The sequence below is a fragment of the Poecilia formosa genome, unplaced genomic scaffold (genome assembly GCF_000485575.1).
Source record: "Poecilia formosa unplaced genomic scaffold, Poecilia_formosa-5.1.2 Scaffold3, whole genome shotgun sequence".
In the NCBI taxonomy this organism is placed as follows: Eukaryota; Metazoa; Chordata; class Actinopteri; order Cyprinodontiformes; family Poeciliidae; genus Poecilia; species Poecilia formosa.
Window position 1 is genome coordinate 1,738,219 of NW_006799942.1, and position 25,966 is coordinate 1,764,184.

The 25,966-nt window shown below is 37.8% G+C and overlaps 1 protein-coding gene across 2 annotated transcripts in view; it reads left to right on the forward strand.

The window, feature by feature from the left end:
• The first annotated feature begins 1,042 nt into the window (after positions 1 to 1,042).
• Positions 1,043 to 25,966, forward strand: part of caln2 (calneuron 2) — a 37,706-nt gene continuing 12,782 nt past the window's right edge. Inside the window, exons 1-4 of one of the 2 annotated variants that reach the window (XM_016672659.1) lie at positions 1,043 to 1,875; positions 11,243 to 11,367; positions 20,742 to 20,885; positions 23,209 to 23,321. In XM_016672659.1, coding sequence (XP_016528145.1) covers positions 11,250 to 11,367; positions 20,742 to 20,885; positions 23,209 to 23,321 — 375 coding nt within the window. In that variant the 5' untranslated portion in view covers positions 1,043 to 1,875; positions 11,243 to 11,249. Of the gene's footprint in view, positions 1,876 to 3,358; positions 3,599 to 11,242; positions 11,368 to 20,741; positions 20,886 to 23,208; positions 23,322 to 25,966 lie in introns of those variants that run through there. The other variant, XM_007554164.2, reaches the window with a different exon arrangement.

Below are 25,966 nucleotides of genomic sequence, written 5' to 3' on the forward strand. Positions count from 1 at the left end.
TCTGACATAGCCCTTTTTGAATGTTTGATATTGTTACAGTAAAATAAAGGGGATTTTTTATTTTTTTTAACTTTATTCGTGTTTTGGCAAAACGTGACTTAGGCCATCATTTTAAGAAGGTGAAAATATATTAAATTCAGGGACAGTAAAGTTTGTGGAGGGTAAAATAAGGGCTTAACATTTTGACTTTTTCACTATTCTGTTACATTAAATCTATAAACTTCATATTTAAACAGATTTATTGGGATAGTAAGGATGTTTTTCAATTTTTTAACACATAAGAATCTAAAAATTGATAGTAGATTAGTATTTAGCTTTTCTGCAAATACCTTCTGCTGAAATTACAGCTGCAAATCTTTTAGGGTGTGTCTCCTTTGTACATCTGGAAACTGAATTTTTTGCAATTTTTCTTATGATATAGTTCAGCTGGCTTGCATAGAGAGTACCTGTGAACATCAAGTTTCAGATTTTGGATCAGATTTTTTAATGGATTCAGGTCTAGACTTTGAGTGAGTCCTTCTGAAACATTTAGTTTTGGCGCTAGCTTAATGTTTAGTTTCACCTCCAACCCAAACTCAAGTCTGTTGTATCTTCTGGCAGATTTCTCTTGTGTATTTAGATTCAACCCTTTAATTTTATATCAGTTCTGAAGAAAAAGGATCACCACAGCATAATAGCCACCATAATGTTCAATAAACTATAATTTTCCTTCCACTTCACCAGCACTATGGCAGTCTACCTTATAAAAGCTTTATAAGATACAATTGTGATCTTTTTGGACACTGAAATGTCGTTTGATTTACTTTCTTTCTATCTTTTACAGAGATTTGAGAATTAAGGTTTTAATTTTTAATCAGAACATACATTTTTATGTTTTTTTAAACTTTATAGAAGCTGTAGTAATTTTTTGGGAGAGGAAAGAGATGAAGATTAGGATGGTTTGGTGAGAGCAAGGGAGAAGTATACATACTGCATTGGGTACTGCGGCTGATGTCATTTCCTAAACACCATAATTGGACATCACTGCCAACATCCAGCTGTGCAGAATGGCTAAATGAAAACATAAACGCAACACTCGGTCCAGGAGAGAGAGGAGGTCGGTGCCTCACTGAGCCACTTAAACCTTAATTGCTCGGACCTCGCAGTCTCTCTCTCTGCCTCTCGCTTTCACTCTCTCATAGACACACCTGAGATGAGCTCCCTCTGACAATCAGCTGCCCTGGTTGGTTCCGATGCGGCCCCTCCTTCATCGGACTGGACCGACACATTAAATGGGTTAAGTCTGACACCGGGAGCCGCGGGAGATCCCTTCCCTTCAATCCGCCGCTTGGACGATCTGAGCTCCGGGCTCTCTCCTCTGATTCAACAGTGCAGGCTGAATTTTAATCGTGATTGTGTTTGTAGAAGAAGGAGGACCAGCAGCAGCAGCAGGAGAAGGAGCAGCGCATCTCAGACACAGACCCGTGGGCGGCTGCGGGTGCGTCCGTCTGGGCAACACTGCTTCATCCCAACAACCCCACATCTTCAAGACATGGCGAGGAGAAGTGGGCTTTAAAAGGAGACTCTGATTAATTCATGTTGGTCACCAGCGTTTTCATCTAACCAGTTGATATTTTCCTGAACAAGTGTCTGAAAAAAAAAAAGAAGAAAAGTGAGGGGGGCACATGACACACCGGTGGATTCCCGAAGCCAGGTCCAGCACCGAGACTGAATGAGTCCATCTTCGGCTGTTGGTCGGACTCCTCCAGCGGACAGGACGGATGCAAACGGACTAAACACACCTCGGCAGCTCAAATCAGCATCAGCCTCTCGGCCACCGGCTCACTAGCGGAACGGGAGGGGACTCTGACACCGGGGGACCAGCTTCTTTGGCAGGTATGGCTGCGCTGGTCACCTCTGAGTGAGGGTGCTAAAGGTGCTGAAGGTGATTACCCACAGGTCGCTCCTCCTGATGCCCGCAGAGCCGAGCTGGTGGCTACACCTGTTGTGGATGCGTGGATGCGTGCGTGTTATCACTTGCATCTGCACCTTATGCTCGTCTTAATGGCTGACAAACACGATGCGTGTGTCTATATGTCCCACTATTTCAGCGTGTTTCTGGCCATCTCTGCACGGACGCAGGTGTGCGCGGCGCGCGTCAGTACGCGCTGCGTGGGTTTTGATCGATGTGATTAGGTGATTATAGGTCCATCACGAGCCATAAGTGTAATTACAGTGTAATTGTCTCTGCGCGCAGCGGGGTCTGAAACTCTCTATCATATATCATGCTTGGTGGCTTCATCAGCGGCTCTGATGTTCAGCGTGTAGCAGCTCGGCTCTGATAAATGGAGACTGACTGCAGTCCAAACCTCAACAGCACTCACTGTCAACTCCACAGTCTCTGTCACATCATGGTCAGATCTGTCACCTGCCCTGCTCACACTCATCAACGCCAAGCAGGAGACAGTCCTGAGGACAACTGGTGGACATTTGTCCTCCAGGAAACCGAGTTTGTTGGTGCAAGCCAAGCTTTTTCTTTTCTTTTTTTTATGCGTGGGTGGGTGAGTATGAGAGAAGGAGGAGGGGTTGTTAGTTTATACACACACACACATATATATTTGACATGTAGCAGCAGATTGAAGCTTCAAGCTGGGAGGCACCAGCCGTGTTCCCCTTTTCTAGTCGCCTCAGACCATGATGTCCAGTCTTTTTTTCTCCCCATCTGGTGAAATCTGTCATTGTCATTTCAGACCACCTGAGAGGAGGACATTGATTCACCTTTATATACAGCACTGCTGCTTCAGCTGATCACCAAGTTTAGTTGCAACAGAGTGAATTGTACTGTTCCACATGGTTTGATTTGAGGTCCAGTAGTTTTTCAGTGATTACCTGTTTTGTTTTGATAACATTATCTATTTTTATTTCATTTGTTGCAGCACATTGATGGTTTTATCTGCGTTTCCCTTCTTGGTCGGGTCTTCTTGATCCACAGAAGGCTTAAATCAACATGTTAATTGATCAACTGGTTTAATTGTTTTTCTGTCAGTCAGCATTCAGAGTTCACTACGGTGTCCCGGATGGCTTAATTTTAGGTCCAACGCTGTTTAGGCTTTATATGCTAAGTAGAGGCAACCTTAATTTCAATATCTAAGCAAACAACACAAAACATTACAACATGAACTAACAAGCTCTAACTCTGCACTGATCAGGCGTAACATTATGACCACCTGCAGCCGTCACTCATAAAGTCTTGCCCTGTATTAATCCTTTCCACGTGACGTCACTATCTTCGAAACCCCGCCCACTCCGCCATGACGACGTTAAAACAACCTACGCGCTCCTGTAAAGCCTGTCCAAAAAACAAAAACAAACAAACAAACAAAAAAACGCACACCTGGCAGCCTAAAATCGCTTTCATTTAGTTGATTTCGCAGTAAAAATGGCCACAGGGTGCTGCGCGGCCGGCTGCACAAACAGACAAGGATGAAAACCAAACTTGTCAGTTTATTGTATAACTTCTAATGAGGAAAAATGCGCGGCGATGGATAGCAGCCGTTAGTCATACTGACTGGCAGCCTTCCGTGTTCGCCGCGGATTTGCAGCGAACACGTTTTACAAGGTAAGAAGATTAACGTTCATAAGTTTTTTAAGTAAGTATAATTAGAAACATATCAAATATCGTATTATGGAGAAGACACGCGTCTAACCGTCAGTAACCATGGAAACAGTGCCCCACCGCCATGTAGCCTAGCATGCACGAAAAAAAACTGATTAGCGTCTCTTCTGTACGTTTTTAAGGCTGCTCCGGTTTAAGGGGAACCGCCATTTATGACATAGTGACATAAATCATGTGTGAATTCAGGCAAAGTCGGTAATTTGATCAGCATATCAGGAGGGAGGAGCTATGGGTCGGTTTGTAAACTAGCTGTTTCTAACTTCTATAAATCCCGCCGTCTTTGAGCCCCAGGTATGTTAGGTTCACAGACAAATTAGCTTGACTCGAACAAGGAGAAGCCATGAATAAACTGACAAAAACAATTTAAGAAAACAACTTTAGTTCAATACTCCGGTTCCTCACTTCCGGCGTCCATACTGGCGCTTGTGACGTAGTTGCAAAGCGTCAGTATGCCAACAGTTTTCTGTAAACTGAAGCAGATTATAAACTGGTTCATGGTGCATATCCAGCAGAGTCCCAGTTGGATTGAGGGAATTTTGAAAAAAACAAAAAAACAAATCTCTCTCGACTGTTAAAAAAGATTTACTGATCCAGACTGGAAACATCCCACAAACAGTGAAATTTTAGAGTCATTCAGCTCTCATAATTAGACCTGTCACAACAATCAGTAAATCAATTAATTTAATGATAAATTAAATCAAACTCTAATTTCCATTAGTGTGATTTGTTGTTGTTTTTTTCTCTTTCTGCCAAAAGCTGGATGACAAAGGTTTTTAGTTTGGTGCTTCAGTCTCAACAAGCCTTTTGTTTGAAGGGCAATTTTGTTTACTTTATATTATATTTACTTTTTATTTACTTTTTAATTATTTTTTTATTTGTTTCTGTTGTTTTCTTTACTTATTTTCGATATTTAAAATATCTTCGAGTTCAATGTTAAATGTTCATCAGAATTTAAAGTTAATTAAGCAATATTATTGTTTATCGCAATAACCTCTGGAACAATTTACTGCCCACCAAAATTTGTTATAATTTAGCCAATGTGAATCTTGTCCTTATGTGCACTCCTAATTTCCTGCTACATTGGCAATTAATATAAGATTTTACAACCCCCCAAAAAACTGGAATGACCTTTTGTCTGTGAGAATGTTAACAAGAAATGAAGTCAACACCTCACACATTTTAAAGTCCCTTCACTGGCTACATGTTTCTTTCAGGGAGGATTTTAAGACCCTTTCCCCAAACTAAAGCAGGAATAGTTTTTTTAGGCATACCAGAACAGTCAGGTCTTCTGGTTGAATGATTTAATTATGCCAAAAAAAATCTGATCTAAAATCTTTTAATGAGCTCCCAAAAGGCCTGAAGGTGACTGAGAGTGTTTCATTTTTTAGAAAATAAACTAATACATTTAAAATTTTCAGCCAGCCTTTAAAATCTAAACTTTTAGCTTTTATTTTGACTTGAAGTATCACTGTATTTCCATATTGACTGATTGTCTTGTCCAAAATGATGAACTGTTACAACAGCTTATTTCCGACGTTGGATTGATCTGAGTGACCCAAGCTGAAGTTGCAGCGAGGCGACTGCAGCGCCTCTCCTGAGGAAATGGTTTTAGAAAGCGGCTTGATGGGTTTGAGAAAGACAGCTGAGATCACAGCTGTGCTGTGACTGCCTGGATATGCCCAAGGTGACATCAGTATGGGACACTGACAATGTGTTGTTGTGCAGAAGGGGGAAACCAAGGACACTGGGAATAATTTGATTTCCATTTATCATTTCATTATTGGTTTAAATTCTGTAAATCCAATAAAAAAGCACTTTTCTTGTAGGTGGTTAGTTGATGTTGCACATGTCCTCCTTTGATCCATAAATTGACACTCCCTCATTTGTTTGGCTTTGTGGTCTGTGGCAAATGATAAATCACAGCATTGGTGCTTCAACTTATGTTTCATTGTTTTCATCACTTTGCTTGAGCTCTTATTGGTAAAGACATGCAGAGTAACATACTGTTTTAGTGGCTTGTTGATTTAAATATTACAGGATTCAATGTAAACCTGCTTTAAACCTTCAATGTAGGAAAAGCACAACATAGTGCATAATTATGATGCAGCAGAAAAATAATGCATGTTTTCCAACATTTTTAAAAGTAAAAATCTGAACTTGTCTCTAGCTGCTTTTAAAAGTCTTTGGAGTTTGTTTCCACCATCTTCAGATCTAAAGACTGATGCAGAATTGCTCAGTCAGATGAGATGAAGGACATTTGTGAGCAACATGTTTTTAAGCCACAAATTTTGGCTTTTCTCTTCTAACACATGAACATGTCTTAATCTAAACCGACCTGCAGTTTCAGAGAAAAATGCCTCTTTCACCTTTACTGAGGATTTTAAAAGGTTCCATCTGAAGTGAGACAGAAATAGAGAATATTTCTCCTTCCACCACCATGTTTCCCAGTAGGAATGAAGCATTCAGAGCAAAGTGAAGTGCTGTTTGGCAGTTTCCAGATAGGCTAAAATATCTAATTTTGATTTCAACTAACAGGCGCACTTTCTCATTCTTGGATTTTGACAAGTATTTTCTTCTTTCCACTCTTCCATAAGCCAGATTTAAACATTTCCACATCTTTATTCTTGATCTTTCCCAAGAATTTCTTCATATCTAAAAATTAGATGTATATTTATGTATAATGTGGGACAAATTTGAATGAGACAATTGGGGGTAGGATTTATTAGTCTTCTGTCTATTCCTTTTCAAGCTGGACCTGGACGTTTTGTTGTTTAGGTTTGATTATTATTATGATTTTTTTTGTTTCTTAATTATCTAGACATTTTTCTTCTGAGTCAGTTGGTTGCTCTGGTTTTTATTTTGGAGTATCAGATAAAAAAGGAGCTTCATGAGAAAATCCCAGCAACATTTTGAAGTTTGTGGATGTGTGAGGAAAGGTTTTACAGGTATTTTTACTTTTGCAATATTCTGCATATCGAATGCACGTTGAGCCCAAATGCAGGTCCGGTTTGATTCCTCTATGTTATCCTATTAGTGCTGTCTGGCTGTGATGGCCTGTGGATCTGCAGCTGAAAAAAACACAGTTCTGACCCCTTTCTGCCATTCTGGTAATGCATTTGTCTCTCTGGGGAATAATATGAGGAATGTGGAGGGGGAAAAGGGCTGATTCTCCCACTCAAAGCCTGTTCTCAGTCTTTTTTCCTTAATTTGAGCCTCTCCGTTGGGTGTAAATTTGTTCTTACTGCAGGCTGGAAACTGGGCTCCCTGGCGTTCAGGTAACCCCACAGTTCAAACACCGTCAGCCAGCCCACTTTCATTCGCTCTCTTCACCCCGCTGCCTCCATCCCATCCCACCTATCAACCCGCATACCCGTCTATCTTTACGCCACTCTTCTTCCTACACTCAGGCAATGGAGGCAATGGAGCTTATCAGATGGAGGCTTTCTGCTAAAGACTGTGTCTGTCAGCTCCGATGTCCATCTCTTTGACAACATTCAATGATTTCACAAATTGGTTTAAAAAAAAAATCAGAATAGAAAGAAAGATAACAGGCATTGACAGATAAAGGAGAAATGATACAAATGGGACAGATTTGTGTGTGTGTGTGTAGGTGCGTATGTGTGGATGCGTGTGTGTGTGAGCTGGATTTTGCAGTGGCTGAGTGGGTGTTTTCTGTTCGGGGGAACAATTATGAGAACAGATGGACGCTGAAATACCCAAATTACTTTTATGTCATATGTCTAATTAATTTGTATATTAATTATAATTAATTTGCGCATACTGTTTAATTTAAGGTAGCTGAGTAATTTGGCAATTGCAGCATACTGATGGAAATAATCCACCAGTTTATGTTATTAATTTAGTGTCGAGAAATGGATTCACTACGGATGAAACATGTGAAACCTCATATGCGTAAATTAGCAGTTTTCATGCATGTGTTTAATTCTTCGGTAGTTATTTCTTAATGTACAGCAAAGTTATGTTTTCAGATGAGAAAAGAATACATGCAAAATAATAAAAAAGCAATTCACATGGTGTGTTGTTACATATTAATATTTTGATTAAATGCTATTGCTAAATTAGCTGGCAATTATTTCAATAATCGATTAATCATGATTTATCCAATTAATTGTCTTTATCCTATAAGAGAGTGTCATTCTTCACAGCTGCTACTTCAAAAATAACAGAAAAGTCCAGGTTATAGTTTGCAAATACACTCAGAAACAAAAAAACTTTTAATCTTTTGAGTTACATGTGAAAATATTGAAACGGTAGCTTAAGAAATCAGCCAGGAAGTTGAAACTTTTTAAATAGTTATGTCATTTTAAGACAAGAAAATAAACTTCTGTCTCACCATTTCTGTATTATAGCAAAGAGAAAGTCATGAGTTATATTAACTTAAAAGTGCAGTGTAAATCAAAAACAAACGGGTTTATTTATTTTTATATATTATTTTACAATAATTGTGTGCTGTGCAAACAGTGACTGTGACTCTTCCCATTGAATTAATGTGTGCAAAATAAAGGTTGGACATATTAATGCTCCTGCAGTTAAAGTTATATTTTTATTTAAGCTTTTTGCACATCATTGTCACAGTTGTAAATAATTCACTTACAAATCTATGGTTTGTTTTGGAGTCCTCAGGCTTGGAAAAACACTTTACAACTGCAGGTCATTTACCTTTTAACATTCTGAATATGACAAATAAAAAAACCCATGCTTTTCTTAGGTGAAATAAACACTGCACTCTCTATAACCTGCTAAAACACAAACATACTAAAAAAATCCCTTAAAGGTCGCTCATAAAAATATTTGAACTGCTTCTTTTTGTTTTGCAAAGTAGTTGTTATGTTTGTTTACTCCCTTTTTGAAATTTGAGGAAGATTTTTACCATTTTTAATTTGGTTCTGATACCTAGATGTGCTTGAACAGTTCAACCAAACATTATATGTCTGCAAGCACATTTACATAAACATCAAAAAGCAACTGTGGCATAATTTCCTGTTTTTCTAGTTATGTAATCGTCGGTTGGTAGTGACAAACAAAGGCAGAATAGCTGTTGGCATAGACGGTAAAAAAAATCTTACAGCTAAATTCTGCAAAACAGCAAAATGCAAAAATGCTGCACAACATAAAACTTGGTAGATACAGAAAGTTGGAAAGATAGTGGAGCAATAAAAAGTGATGACTGTTTTAGAAAGCAGACTGAAGCTACAAATTTAACCTAATACAATATACTCAGAGCAAAGGTCTTATTTTAACTTCCACATTGTTTTATAATCTTTTGAGCATCTCATTTTCTTTCAAAAACAAACATGTTGAATGAACATTTTGTAATCAAGACCTGACTGGGGTGTGAATAAATTTGGAGTCAAACGCTCTTTGTCATCTGGCTCAAACATGGAGAAAGTCACTGCTGAAGCTAATTATGCCAAACTCGGAGGACCGCTTGGAGAGGGCGGAAAGTCATTAAACTCGCTCCACAGGCATCAGCAGATGTTTTGAAATGACAGGGAACACAAAAACATAAAACCTGCTTTTTAAATTAAAAACTTTATACTCACAAAAACCCCTGCAAGAGTCACTTTAGTTTTCATTCAATTGCACAGATGATCTTTGTAACAAGAGTGCTCACTCCATGCATTTCCTGTGTTTGTCCATTTGAATTTTTTCTTTTAAAAATGTAAATTTTTTTGAACAAAATCTTCCAGCTATCATCATTGTATCATCATCCATGAACTTCGTATTTTATGGGGTGACAAAATGTTTTGGGTATTTTGGTCAATTTGTATGCATTTACAAATAACTGAGCTGCTGAAAACATTAGTTTTGTTTAATGTTGTTTATGCTCTTCATCTGCCTGTCTGCTCATCCAAGAGGAATCCAACTGCTAGTATGTAAAATATTGAATTAAAAGCCTTGGGTATATTAGTGGATGTGTGTTTCCACCTTCCTGGCAGATGCTTTTGTCTTGAAGAGACGCATGTTTCTGTGGTGACCTGGGCGAGTTCAGTGTGCAGGTGAGGCATGTTTAGAATCAGCAGCAGATGGACTGAAGAGCAAATTTCCTCTGAGTTTACGAGCCGTGTACACATTAATACCACTTCTCACACACAGTAACACACACGCCGCTGTCTGTCACTGTCTCATTGAGAGACTTAGCTTTCACACCTGGTACCCTTTGCAGATCAGCAGAGCTGACAATCCCACTTTTTGTTTCACACTCGCTGCAGCTTTGATTCTAAGATCCACACCAACATTCAGGTCAAAATCTTCTCTTGCAAGAACGTAGAAGCGGCTGTTTTAGTTACCGTAGAAATGCCCACTTCCATCCCTATCCTTTCTGTCCTGGCTCCGTCGGGATTTCTTTCTACCCCTTACCTCGAAATCTAAACTTAGGATGAATGTGACATGAAGCGTATCACCAAAATGTCAGACTGTGACACGTGGAACAGGACAGCGCTGACAAATCAAAGAAGAGCCGCTCTGATCATGCAGCAGCTGCTGCAGCTGTGGCGTGCTGTCACCAGGCCTGAGGCCTCATGTCGAGGTGTCTGGTGGTGGGATTGTCCTGCGGGACGGGGAGTCTGCGGGTTTGACAGGGAAGGTTAGAAGAAACAACAGCTGACATGATTTTCTCCTCTGCTGAGCAAGAAGCAGAACAAGGAGGAGAAAGAGAGCCGGAGAGACGTTTCTGAAAACTAACTCAATGTTTGACACTAAGCTGCAACTTTTACAACCTAAGGAGCCATTTTGCTCTAAGGACGGCCAAATAAAATGCATTAAAGCCGCAAATGTCACATGACTTTTTGAAAAAAGATCATTTTTAAATAGAATACCCAAAAATTGTACAAAGTAAAAAGTAGCTGTCCAAGAAATTTCTCAAGAGTAAAAAACAGTCTCTGGTAAAACATCTACTCATCTACTGAGTACCTGATGAAATTATCAATCATTTAATATTTAAAAATTACATAATCAGAAGGACCAAAATATAAAGTTAAGTGGAAATTTTGGACAGAAATGACAATAATTCATATTGGTAACAAAAAATAACAAAATCAGGTAAAATAAAATGTTTCCAAATCAGTTTCTTTCAATAAAAAAAATGTAGAAAAATATTTTTTTTGTAATTATCTTAATTTAAAACTTGTATTATTGTCCTAATTTGTTTAATTTATTCTTGAATTCTGGTCACGGGCCCTAAAGTCTAAGAAAGCATACAATGCCTTCCAAATGATAAATAATTATTATAAATATTATACATTATGGGGGAATTTTTCTGCCATAATTCAAGAGCACACATTTTCAGTCCGAAAGCAGTATTTCTAAACGTTTACAAATTGTGCTTACATTTCAGTTTGAAAGCTGGACTTCATGTCTTTCTTCTCCGAACTTGTACTCAAAACTTGTGCTCTCTTTCAAATATTCTCTGTGCTTTCTCAAACCGTCCTCCTCGCACTCGAAACTCGTCTCTGCTCAGATCAAATCTCCGCTTGCAGACCTCTCTGCTCGCTTATGGCAGAAAAATTCCCCTGTAATACAGTCACATGTAACATTTCTGAACAACAAGGTGGATTTGTTTTGCAGGGAAAAGATGCCATTCCACCATGTGCGGGCAGGCCTGCTCTATCCGGACAACTACCTGAGCAGCTCCCTGACCGAGGGCAGCGAAGCCTTCCAGCTCACCAGCCTCTCCACTGAGGAGCTGGGAGGTGAGTGTGCCAACCCAGCAGCGGAGGAGGAGGAGGAGGAGGAATGTGTGGATGCAGAACAAAGTGTGAGGTACAGACAATTAATGGGTCGCTGGTGGAACAATGCAGTTACAACGCTCCAATTCTCTAGAGGTGAAGATTTTCCATTTAGCCATTCTGTCAGAGCTTGACTAGATGCATTGGTTTCCAATTATGGAGCTTAGGAAATAAAATCAGTCAGACGACTCAGAAGGAAGTGGAGCTTGACAGAACACTAGTGTATCTATGGTGGTACCCTAATTAGTTTCCCATTCATATTTTATCTTGCGTGAAAATTGATGTTACTAGTCCCCACAAAAGTTGGTTTGGATGTAATAAATATTACGGCAGAGTAACTGCGAACATCAATAATCGGCGCTAAAGTGGAGCCATTTGCTCTGCACTTAACCAACCAAATATGACTTCCGGGGCTTTATTTCTTATGGCTCTTGCTGTTCGTGTACAATCAGTCACGGTGACGTTAAACTCAACAAAGCCAATTTTGATTTACTGTGGAGCTCAGTGTCGTCTCTAAAATTAGGTCAAACGGTGCAACAAGCACATACTGGCTCACAAGCAGGCTGCGAACAAATCTGAAGGTTTGCTAGAAAACAGTTGAGTAAAATTAAAGCTCAGTCTGGATATAAACATCCAGCACAAAATGAAGACGGACTCTCTGGTTCTGCTTTGATTAACGTTTCCTGCAGGAGCTGATTGGCCTCACAGTTTGACTCTGCCTGAGCATTAAGTACAACCGCATCATTACATTGACATTCAGCATCAATATCACATAAAATTGTAGCTGATGAGAAGACGTGATGGTGTTTTCTGTAATGGCTCTCTGTGATTACGTTGGTGAGTGGTTAATAATTATAATAATTAATGGCCTAATATAACATTTTTTAGGAAAAACGAGCTGTAGTTTCTCTTAAAATCAGTTTGATTGGAGATTCGCTGTTCATTTTGTGCTTCTTGATCAAAACAAAGAGTTGCAGCATGCAGTGAGTGTCTCTGTTAGGGGGTTGCTCAAACAGCTAATCCTGCCACAGAGTGAGGACTGAGCATGAAAGTGTGTCTGGCTGTTTGTTGTTTGTGTTCCTACACGAAGCCCTGCTGCAGTTTGAATGAACGCACTCTGCGCTTTGCTATGAAGTACTTTGTTGTACAAATCTTTTAATCCAGTGTCCCTGTTGCATGAATTGACTCAGCCCAGTCTGCAGAGACATTTTTTCTGCACCGAAAGCCAAACTGCACCACTGACTAAAATGTGTCATCATGACTGGTCTGTTTTGAGGGGGCCTGGTCATGTGGAGAGCTCCATCCCGAAATGCCCACATCTCTTTGAATTTTTCTGCATATTTTCTGTCACAACCACAAACATCGGTGTATTTCATTTGTTTTTACACCAAGTCCCACATACTGTGAGGTGAAAGGAAACACTTTTTCATAAAAACCTGAAACGTGTTTTTTATTCAGCCACTATAATCACTTCAACATTTATATGCACCAGCTTTGAAAAACTACAGATTTTTTTTTTTTGTCTCGTCACAGCTTATGGATTGGTTTATGTCTGGAGTTTGACTAGGCCATTTTAACACATGAATATGCACTGATCTAAACCAGTCCGTTGCAGCTCCATTATGCTGTTTCACCATGTTTCACAGCAGATCTTGAGTTTTGAGTTTTCTGCTATATATACTATTTTGCAGGAAGTTCAAATTTAGTTACGTCTGAGCAAAACACATTTAAACAGAACTTTTCATGCAGCAGTGGCTTTCCATTTTTCAGATTTTATTAGCTATTTTTAGTTGCACTAAAATTAAACTCTGTCTGTTTGGTTTATTACTTTTAGAGATTGTGGAGTTCTCATGAACTTAGATCAACATTTAGCTTCAAACTTTTAATATCTAGAGAAACTCCTGTTAGTTTACAAATCTAGAACAAACTTAGAAAGTACCATCTACTTTATAGAACCAAACATGGAGAACCAACATTAGTTTTATCAGAATCCAGAGAAACCCTTACTAGTTTATAAATTACAGACTACTTATTCTTATTAAACATGAGGAACCAATATGTAGTTTTCTACTTTTATCTTTTTGTCTTTCTTTTGGTTTGTTGTTTTGTTTGTATTTTCTTCTGATTTATGTAAAGCACTTTGAGTTGCCTTGTTACTGAAAATGTGCAAGATAAATAAAATTGCCTTACCTAAACTGCACACAGTCTGACTTTTTACTAATTAGTTGACTTCTGAAGACATATGTTTGCACTTGTTTTAATTTAGGAGAATCAGAGTAAACGAGGCAGTGCAGATTCACGGTTGTGCAACAGTTTGTGTTTGTTTACCTCACAAAGTCCCGATAAAAACATTGCAGTTTGTGGTTGTGAAGCAATAAAATGTACAAAACAAGACGATAAAAGTTTTCTTTATGCAAAGAACTGCACAAACTAAATTCAGTTTCTTAAACTCTGAGGTGAAGCTGCAGTGAGCCGGAGATCCTGAGTAAACAACAAGTTTGTTTGATGTGGACATAATATCCAGGCTGGAAGCTGTTGCCTGCATATGAAACGTCTAATCCCACTTCAGTGAGATTCAGAAGTTTCTTGCAGGTTTATCTGTTTGTATAGACAGATGAATTGTTAATAACGCCTTGAACGAACCGCCTCAAACCTTTTCTGTACTTTTAAAGCATCTCTGCTTTTCATATGTGAACATGTGCAGACCTGGGGGCTTCCTTTGCAACACCCAACCGTTGGTAGATGCTGCAGACTGGCACGCACGCACACACATCACACATCACTGTAGAGCAACACATCAGGGACCAGCTCATTTGTACCCTATTGAAAACTTGGTCCCCTCTGTTGGGCTGCATACAAATGGACCTCAGCGTGTTCTGGGAGGCTGCACACTCGGCCTCGTTCACCTTGCCTGTGATTCTCACCCTTTGAAGAAAGCCAAAAAAAACGAGAGGCGGCGGCATGGAGGACAAGTCCAGTTATGAGCCGTGGGGGATGTTTACAAAGTGCGACTGAAATTCAGCTTTACGCTCCAACATTCAGACAGACAGAAAATACAGACAGACAGAGCTCAGATGGAGGGATGGATGGGTGGATGGACGGATGGAAGGATGGACTGATGGAAGGACATGTAGTTTGTCTTGAAATAAGGTATATTTCATCAATATGACTTTCCAGTCAGTAATATTGATAAAAAGTGTTTGTTGGTTGTTTATTTCACTCATAGTTTATTTTCACTGTAATGAGTGAAATAATCTCCCAGTGGAACAAGAACTGTTACTTCAATATAAAAGAATTGTTGACTTAGTTTTAGTTTTGTCTTATTTCAAGTAAAGGGATATTTGCACTAGAAACTAGACTGATGATACTGTTTGAGATTTTGTGTTTTTGCAGTGATTGACAGGTTATATGTTGCAAACTGTGGCCATTCTGTGAGAATGCTCAGAGTGTTTCTGCTGCACAAACACACTCATTCCCTCTGGGCTGTGTGCATTTAATCACAACTTCTTGTTAGGAAGAATCCTCATTTTGCGTGGGAACATGGAGTCGGAAGCGCTCTTGGCAGAGATGGTGGTGATTGTTCTTTGTGGAGGCCCCTCGGGGTTTGTAAGATATGGCGAGTATAAAAAAGATGCGAGGGAGACAAGAAAAGGGACTTAGACAGGCAGTGTGCAGGAGAGGAGGAGGGAGTCGACTCTCACCTTGGTTTGTCTGTGAGAAAAGCTCCTGCACTTACAGGTAATGGGGAAGCCTCTTATCTACTCCAGGGAAGCACCTTTCATCTCCATGCAGACCTGCTAAAATCCACCAGTCACTAATTGGTAGATTAGTTTGTCTCAGTGTCACATTAAAGCTTTGAATTAAATGTTATAAAGCTGATAGAACATGTTCTGGTGTATTGGCTTATGTTTTGGTTTGTGGTTTTGTTATGGCTCATAGGTTTTTTATTTGCATTCTATGCTGGTGGTAACCTGCCCGAATAGCTTCTGTTGGGTTTAGTTAATTCGGTTTCTATCAGTTTATTTTACTCCTGGCTAATCAGGTTTTGTCATTCTACTCCATGTCTAGTTTTAGCTCTGATTACCAGTTTCTTCTTATTCTTCTACCTGTATTTTGGTTTTCTTAGTTACAGTTCTTGTGTATTTGTATGTATTTTCTTAAATTGTTTCCTTTTGGTTCCAGTTCCTCAGTCCAGCAATCAAACCCACTGAACCCACCTTACATCTTTGTTATGCCACTCTCCTGTGTCACTAGCTATTTAGGTTCTTTCAGGTTTTTGTTTTTGGAGAAAATGAATCTATCTAATGCCACACCTCAGCAGTTGTCTCCAGTTTAGCTCTCCAAAACCCACCATGACAGTTATGAGATGAAATTATGAGTCAGTGGTGAAGATAACTGATCACTTATCAGAAAGAAATGCAAAGGAGAACAATGAGAGTCAAAACAACCACTCATAAAACTGAGTTTCCCTTTTCTGCTTCCATGGTGAATAAGAGGAATGTAGCAGTCGTTATTAATCGTGTGCCCTCATAAAAACATCAATCTAGGCAGTTTGCTGGTCTGAAACATTCATGTGTAAGCTAACACAGTGCCAAGAAGTGAAAATATAAATAACTTTAGAGAAGCAATTATGGCTGTCAATCAATCAGTGTTCAAGCTGCTTGAAGTTTGGACATTTTTATATGTGGAAATCATTTAAGACTGAACATTAGAACAGTAATGAATAAGTTCAGATATAGATACTGAAATAGTTCAACAAGCTCCTGAACCACAGCAGGTGCTTTGTTTTATAACTCTCAGTACAAAATGGCTGCAAACATTAGTAGAGAAAAAAAATTGAGTATCTAAGACTTTCTGAAGATTTGATTTGATTCTCTTGTATAATTTTAAATTCAGTTCAGTTTTGTGATATTGTTGATTCACTACAAATGTAATTTGTAGTGTAATTTGTCCAGTGTGACCCCGCCTCTCGTCTGGAACGTTAGCTGGAGAGGCAATAACATTTATTGCAATAAATAAATTTTATTGCAAAAATTTACGACGCTCCAAAGCCATGGTTTTACAAAACAAGCAGCATTTCTTTTAGGTAAAACCAAGATTTTGTGTCAGTCAATCTGCTAGAATAAAAGATTAATTATGGTGAAATTAAGCAAATTGAAAACATTTTAAATAATAGAGTATAATTAATATAAATATCATAAGTTACTCATTTTAATTACATTTAAAATGCTAATTATTTTCAGTTTAGTGTAACAATTTTTCTTTCTTTTAATTTTCAACTTAATTTTTTTTTCAACTTATTTTATTTTAGGTTTTATAAAAGCCAAAAGTGTTTTAAACTTAAAAAGAATTGCTTGAAAAATGTTGCCTTTTGTATTTTATTTTGTAGTTTTATTAGAGTTGTAATTTTTATAGTGAAAAGACCAAAATTGAAAAGGTGTGCTTTTAAAACAAACCTTTTACATTTTTTATGTACTGTACAAAAATCCCCACTTGGAAAAATACTTCTGTGCCATTTAGACATTTCCCTAAGATAAATAAAAAAGTATTGAGACAAAATTAAGTAAATAACTCTTTGTTAGCCACAGCTACATTCTCTCCAAATCCAATACAAATTAAAAAGTCTGTAAAATAGTTTTCCGTTTGTGATACTTCATTTATTTTTATTTTTTTTAATATTTTTTTTTTGCCGTTTGGGTTGTTTTCACTTAGATTAGCCGTTTTCTTTTTCTTTTTTTGTCTTTGCTCTGTTTATTTTCTCCTTCCCTTAGTTTCATTAGATTTGGACTTTTTTGTAGTTTTTGAATTGACACTACATTTTTATCCTGTGAAATTATGTGCTTGATTTTTAAAAAAAATTAAAATTTATCAGTAAATATTTCACCTGCAAAAATTTTCCTAAAAAAATGTCATCCAAATTTCTGCAGCTAATTGCAAGTATTTTACTATCAAATTCAAAGTAAAAAATAAAAAAATCATATGCATAATTTCACAGGACAAAAATTCAGCATCGAAAAACAGGAATACATCTATAAAAAGATAATATAATGAGATGTTTCTCAACTACTGCTTTTCTTGCTTCCTGTGTCAGTTGACTGTGCCGCAGTCAACTGACAAGCAAGCAGTACTTGCTTGTAAATAAAGGAGAGCAATAACTTTTTTATGTGAAAATGCTGCTACTAAGGTCATTTTTATGAGCGTCTTTGTTTACAAAGACGTCTTAGTGGCTACAGTTACACTGTGGCGGCTGCTGAAAAGTTGAAGTTTATTTGTAATTCAACAATCTCTAAATTTTTAATGCCCACAAGCAGAGAAGTATAATGTCTTTTTCTCTATTGCTGAAAAGCAGTTTGATTTTGTGAAAATTGTGAAATGCAAAAAGATTAAAATAATTCCACACACCATGTTGGTGATAACACTAATCGAAAACATTTGTACCAAATATTTTTGTGGGTCGTTGTTTTCTTTTTTTTTTTCTAGCTCCGCAGGGGTTTCAGCTCTGGCCACTAGCAGGGCAGCAGCTCTGCAGACGCTGCAGACCACTTGAAGTGTTTTTACACTTGAGGTTAACTGCTGCTGTGATTTAGGGCTTGTTTTTCTGTCTACCAACTCCATTTCCCGCAGGAATCAGTCCCGCTCCAAAGCTAATTGTCTGTCTGCTGTTTGGTCCCAGAGAAGCTGCTGGTTATGGGAGTTTTATCACAGAAAGCGTGTTGCATCCCACAACAACTTTAAGAGCAGCGAGACTGAACCCAGATATTTACTGAAAAATTAAATGGTGAGCTGGAACTCTGGAAAGTTAAAGGTATAACTTTCTGATTAGGAAATGTTTTAAGGACACAAGAATTGAGTCATCAACTCTTACAGAAGAGTATTGATCAAAACCCATTCACGCTTTTGCAGTAGCTGTAGTAGCTGGGCATAAAAATAAACCATAAAGGAGGCACAACCAAAACTGAAGTCAATAAAAACATGCAAATTATTCTGTAAGACTGTTTACTTTGTCATAATGACAAACTCTTCATAGCATGTAAAAGCTGTGTTTAAAAGCTGTCTATGATAAGCTAAAAGTGAATTTGTTTCATAATCTAGCAGAATTAGACAAAGATGAATAATTTCACCTCCCGCTGCATGATCTCTAAAACAAAACAAATGCTGTGTATTTCCCAGATTTATTTAGCATTAATCAACGATATTTATACCCAAGTTATGGATTATGAGGAAAATCAGTGGGAGCTGGTAATTAACATCATCAAGAATTAATGGTATTAATCATTCCACTGACGTCTATTTTAAAATGCTTTAATTGGATAAAAAGTAACATCAAAAACAAAAATATAAGCAAAGATAATTAAAATTCTCTGGAAACTACTGCTGCGAGAGAAAATCTTCTAAATAAGAACCTTACTCTAATCTCATTGAAGAGGTCAGGGGGACAGTAAGTGTACAAAGTTTTATAACGTTCTTCAAGATTCAGATTGTTGTTTCTCTTGGTTGTTACTCATTTTGGATTCAGAAACTGGTGATATAAATAAAACAATTATGCACCACATTAGGCAAACGCAGCTAAAGATAGGATGCAAAAGATAAAAATTACAATTACAATAAAAAAATACAGTTACAATAAAAAATAAACAGTTGCAACAAAAATTACAAACAGTATTCTGCTGACTTGACTTGGTTAAACCTTTTGCTGATTTTTTGTTTTTAATTTTCAAAATCTCTTTGAAGCCGCTGTTCAAAGTAAACATCACCTTTTGTAGATGTAATGTACTGTGCTGCATTTCTCCAAAATACATTTTAGAATGTTATCAAGTGAAAATACTCATTGAGATTATATAAAAAATGTAAAATAAGTACGCTTTTAGAAACTTATTTTGGTACACTTTCTAAAAGTATATCTTTTCTGAAATACATTTTAAGTTCTAATTAAATATATTACTAAAATTATATGTTGGATAATCCTTTTAAAAATAAACTTTGCATGTATTTGTAAAAATGTATATTTTAAATGTACATTTTAAACATATATTACAGATATATATAAACAATATTTTTCTGACATTGTACTTTTGGTAATATTTTTAAATAGGTTCTGTGTATATTTTAGTAAACCTTTATATTTGTAAGTACCATGTAAATAGTTTCTAAGTATATTTCAATAAAACACTTTCAGTTTAGGCTTACGAAGTATGAAATTAAAAAATTAAACAAACCTTGTAATGAAACTTGCTGTAACTTTAACAAAGTAGTAAATAACACCTTTCAAACCTTTTGCTGTTTTGTGTTTTTATTTTTTTACATTTTTTGTTGACCAGAACAAAGCTACTCTGTATCTGGAGATTATGGGGGAGGAGCCATCAGGAGGTAGAGATCAGCCAATGAAGAAAGATAAGAAAATGGATTCTGCAATATTTTTCAGACAAGAGAGAAACCAAGAATATAAAGAATCCATCTTAGAAGATAAAACTCTGTTGAATGAAAAGATGAGCTACTATTTCCAGTTTGATACAGTAATGCAATCAGGGCTTATTTATGGAGTCTCAATTGATAAATTACAAAAGTTAGATGAATAATTCTTGCAAGAGCACTTTAACTTACATTTACAATTTTTCAAGCAACATTGGGTGATAAAACATGAGCAATTGAGATGAGAATTTGTTGTGGTTGAGTTTAAAAGTAATTGGATAAATACAATAATTTGAATGATATCTGCTTTTCTAAGCCCTGCTTTTATTTCTGAGACACAGATAACAGCGGTATTCTTTTAAATAAAACTCCTCACCGAGACGAGCTGAACACAACATTTATTGATCTCTAAGAGAAACAAAGACTCACAATTCTTCAGTCTTCTGAAAATCGGTCGTGCGTCACTGACAAAGAAAACGCATCACGCACCAGCAACAAGATAAAAAAGGATTTGACAATCTCATAAAGACACACTTTAAAATTACAAACAAAACAAGAACATATATTAAACGACTGCAAGAAGGGATGTGCTTTAGATAATTAGAAACTAGATTAGATTTAAATTATGATAAACGGGAAAGATGTGTACCATTAACCTCTGCAACAAGTGCAAAGGAGAACACCAATAAAGAAAAGATATTTTCATCCCCTGTAATAAGACGCCTTATAAAACACAGTAAGCGATTAGACGTGTGAGAAAGATCAACCAGACTCTCTCACACCAGATGCTCCATGACAGAAAAATTGCAGCATTTCACATTTTTCCATATTAAATGAATAATGTGTATTTTCACAAATTCGTAGAATGAAAAGAAGCACAGACAGTGTGCGCACTTTGCGGTGACATGTTGTGTTTTTATGCTGCGCAGAGATCCGTGAGGCATTCCGGGTTTTGGACCGAGATGGGAATGGCTTCATCTCCAAGCAGGAGCTGGGCATGGCCATGCGCTCCCTGGGTTACATGCCCAGCGAAGTGGAGCTGGCCATCATTATGCAGAGACTGGACATGGACGGTGAGGCGCTACATAAGGACACACACTCGGGGGCATTTGCAGGGCGTGCAGAACATCCTCATCCTGTTTTAATGTGTTTCTGCTTGTGGATCTTTGTTTTCTGTACTTCTGCATGGTACAGGGAGGAGTAATTTGCTTGAGCAGAGGTATGGAGTGTTGAATTAGAATTAGAATACCTCTTTCACTTGCTTTGGATCGAACATGTTTTCTTCAGAAAGGCTTCACTAAAACACCTTGTAAATGACCTAAAGTGCAGCAGAAAGCCAGATTCAAAGGACAAATTTCCCCCGAGACAATAAAGAACGAGCCTATCTGTTCCTCGTACTTAAAAGTTGCGCTCTACTTGTAAATTCACAGCAGATTGCAATTACTCCAAGGCAGAACTTGCATCAGGAAAATCCCATTCAGTCTTTCAGCGGTTTCTTCTCTGACTGCTCTCGGCTCTTGATTTCACAGTTTGCCATAAATATCAAAGGTCAAAGCTAAAAGCTTTTTGCTTTTGCGCCTGTGAGTAACCGACCACCTGAAAGCAGCACTACCATTTGTCCTGAGGCGAGATGCTATCTTTCCTAAAATCCTGTCTACCTTTGACTTTCACAGTCAACACATCACAACCTGCACTGTCTTTTATGCTCATTTTATGTTATTAAATATCAGCGTAAGAATTAACAGTATATCTTGAACTATCCTTCTGTAAGCCTCAATTATTTCAGATTAAATGATGTTCTTTCAGAGCATCATTTAATCCGGCTTTGCAGTGATGAACATAATGTTAGACACTGTGCAGCATTAAACACACAGATAGGTCTGTGATCTCTCTGCTGTCAGTTTTCATCTTTCCTGGAGCTTTCCAGTCGAGGCTGGGTAATTGGGCAACAACTCAAGGCAAAATCCAATCTCTTTGAAACCGCTGTTCAAAGTAAACCTTACCTTTTGTAGATGTGGCCAAAACAAAAGACTCTCCAAGCTGGAGAGAACTTACACAGAATTAGTATTTGTTGCCAGGTTGTGTTTGTGCAAATGGTACTTAATAAAAGTTTGTTTTTTTATGCTTAGGCAAAGGATATTAGGAATTCCCCTGATATAATTATTAATGACTTACAAAAGTAATAATATCCATTGAACCTTAGCTACAAACTTTTGTGTTTTGTTCTAAAAACGTGGCATTGACCAAAACAAAGTTGTACCTATTTCAAATTTGATGTTTTTCTGCTTTGTTACAGATAAAAATTTAAAGTGTGCTGTGTCATGTACTCAGAAACCTCTTACTTTGATATGAATATTATATTTATTCACAGGTACTGGGAAATCCTTATGAGGTAGATGGATGGAGCTTTGTAAACATTATTAAAAACCATTTGAAACCTGTTTTTTTTTCAACAAGGTTTTAATGTTGTGACTTTTTATGCTTCTTTACATGAAGAGCCCACTGCAGTGAACATCATAGAAAACCTCCTGGTTATTCCACCAAATACTGATTTCTGAACTCTTCCTGAGTTAAAACATTATTATTATTGTTAATAAATGAATATAAACTTATTTTATTTGCATCATTTGAGCTCTGAAAGCACTGCATTTTTTTTTTTATTATTTTGCCATTACTTACAGGTTATTTATTTTCAGGCCAACAACCTTAAATATACAACCAGAGTTATTTTAAAATTGCTTAAATAAAGCATGTTTATGATATATATATGCAAGTAATTACTAAATTACTGTAATTAATTTTGAAAACCTAGTGTCATCATTTATTGTGTCACATAAAATCTTAGTAAAATACTCTGTAGTTTGTATTTGCATTGTGTTCAAAGGGTTTGAATACTTTTGCAAGGTAATTTACTGAACTGTTTCCAATGCTGTTGCTTTACTGCTAAGATTTTTTATGCTCCACGGTGTAGCTTAATGAATTAAAAGTTAAATAAAGCTGACAGTCGTGATCGCAGCATCTTCAGGTTAACATCTATAAATCTGGGTGAAAATGATGGTGTTTACAAGTTCCTGTAATGAAGCTGTTCATGCTGCTGATGGGTATCATTAACTACATGCAGCAGCAGAATACATAATGCAAACATTTTTACGAGTCGTGTCTTGTGAATTTAAATTAGCCAAATATTCCCTGATCTGTCATAAGAACACCTACGCCCAAAATCTTAAAGATACACGTCTGAGTTGGCGAAAGTTTGCTGCAGCTCTTTATGTGTGTCGATGGTGTCACAAATCAAAGCATATTTAGTTGTTGTTCTGTCACATTTTTTATTGCTTTGAACATGTTCAGCCAACATGGTCCATGCTGCAGCAGCCTCTGATGCGTTTCCTCCTGCAGGGGATGGCCAGGTGGACTTCGAGGAGTTCATGACGATACTGGGGCCTAAGCTGCTGTCGTCCGACAACAGAGAAGGATTCCTGGGCAACACCATTGACAACATCTTCTGGCAGGTGAGAGACAAACCTTCCTCCTACCTGCGGGCAGACAGTCTGCTCCTCATCACTCAGGCGCCCTGTTACTTACCGGCTCCATCTTTTTCACCTCATCTAGCTCACCTCTGGCTGCGCATTTCAGCATTCAGAGGAGTGCTTACATGCTTAAGCTCGGCTCTGGTTCCTGCAGGGACTCTGCACTGACACAAATAAGAAAACACACACACACACACACACACACACGCTCCAGTCCCCCCTACCTGCTTCTGCTACCTGCCTGCCAGAAATTGTTTTTACTTAGAGACTTGAAGGAAAGGAGACCTGCAGAGAATTTACTTGGGTTTTTGTATGCGGGAGTGATTCTGGGTTTGTGTGTGTGTGTGTGCGTGTGTGTGTGTGTATTTACCATTCACAGTGTTGAAGGAGGCATTGCCAAAATAAGGATTTTAGAGATGCAGCACTGTCTCAAAATGTCAGAGCATGTTTGCGTTTGAGAATCCGAACTGGGCATTAGTGCTGCGGCTCATGAACAAGCTCTTTTTACATCCTGACTTTGTTTATGAAATCAGCTCCAGACAAAGAACATGCATTCTGTGCCTCATGGGTAAAAGCATATGACGTTATGGAAATGTGTGTGTGTGTGTGTGTGTGCGTGTGCGTGCGTGTGTGTGTGTGTGTGTGTGTGTGTGTTTTAAAAGCAAGGACTAGTTGAGTCTCAGCTCCTAGGAAGCTGCACTCTGCTTTCCTGAAGTTAAACGAGATAAGTAATTAGAGCACAAGTGTCAAACCTAAGGGCCGTGGGCCAAATCTGGCCCGCCAGAGCTTTTTATGTGGCCCTCTAGGCTCCAGACACAAAATTACATCAATGAGTAACATTTTCACATATTGTTTCACATAACATTTTCACATATTGTTTCACATAACATTTTCACATAATGTTTTATAATTATGTGAAAATTCTTGCAGTTTATTGCAAATTTTCCAGAAAAAATGTCAAAAATGTCGAGTTTAAGTGGCCGCTACCTCCCACCTGCAGGTGGCAGTGTTTCTTGCTTTTACGACTTCTGCCTTAGCCTTACTGGATGTCAAATTATAGTCAAAAAGTCACATTTAACGTCATAGATATTTCTAAATTAGCACCACAAAATCTGTTATTTTGATCGCAAAAGAAAAAATTTGCAAAAAACAATCATTAAATGCTGGAGAAAATGATCAATATTATTTTGTTTTAAGAAGTAGTTATCGACAGGTATTTATTAACGTTTTAACAGTTTAATAGATTTAATCTGGCACAACCTTGAGAACATTCATAATCTCTAATTTAGAGAATTACATTTAGCCACCAGGACATCCACAAAGATTCCCCCAATTCCAGATTTCATTGTGAAATCTCTTCAAAAAATATAATTGAAGAAACAACAGTGTGTTCATTCCATCAGGGAACAATAAACTAATTTAATGTAAAAATATGCAGATTTAGAACACCTTTTGTAAATGAGACAGAAAGTGGAAGAATGAAGCAGCCAGACGGACTGAGAGAGGGCGGGGGGGAAGAGAGGTAAGCTGGACAATGAACAGGGATGAGAGAGGAAAGAGGTGGGAATGATGGAGGAGAGGAGAGGATGCCCCACATAAAGATTTGGGAACATAAAGGAAAACCACAAAGGAGAAGAGGGGGAGAAAATTAAAGAAGTACAAGAGACTGTGATTCACGAAGGTCACAGACAGTGAGCATCTCTGGGGTGATTTAAAACGCTCACCTCCCACAAAGGGAAACGGCAGACTGAAGGCAAACAGGAAGAAAAGTAGAGGAGAGCAGGAAAAGATGGAGGAAGCGTAAAATAAAAGCATAAAGCAAAAGAATATATAAGTGGAGAGGAGGCGGGAGGGGGGGATGAAATGGTGGGAGGAAGAGTGTCTCTGAGGATTGTGAGAGCTGCATTTTGCAAGTGTCTGTTTATATTTCACAGAGCTCAGAGGGAGACAGCGGAGTCATTGTGTTAAAAAAGGGAGAGATGGAAGAGGCTCTCCATGATGGATATGGCACGCTGAGCCATAATGACTCAGTTCAGCGTGTTCAGATGATGCGGTTCTTTGGGGAATTGGCTTGTTTTGTTCGGCGCTGGACAGAATTATCTGAATTATTAGGTGGGCATGCCTTAGAGGGCCGCTGGAAATAACAGAAATAAACAGATTTTGTTGCATTTTATTATCTTTTAAGGATACTCAAGATGGTGTTGCATAAAATACAGCTTTATGGTATATTTGCATTTTATTATCTGATAGGTACCATCTTGCAATGATACCTGTATGAGCACAACATGTCTGCTACCTGAGCAGCTGATGCACACCTGCTATTTGTTGTCATTTTGTTTATTATGTGACATGAGATAAATAAGTTTTGACGTATGCATCCTATATCCAAACTCGTGAAAATTTCTGTGATCATTTTGTGGTTTGGTGAATAAAATACAGCTCTGGAAAAATCAAGACAGCACTTAAAATGATCAGCTTATCTGAATTTACTTTTTATAGGTTTGAGTAAAATGAACATTGTTCTTTCATTCTATGAACTACTGACAACATGTCTCTGAAATTACAGGCAAATATTTAGTATTCATTTGCAGAAAATGAGAAATGGACAAAATGACAAAAAAGATGCA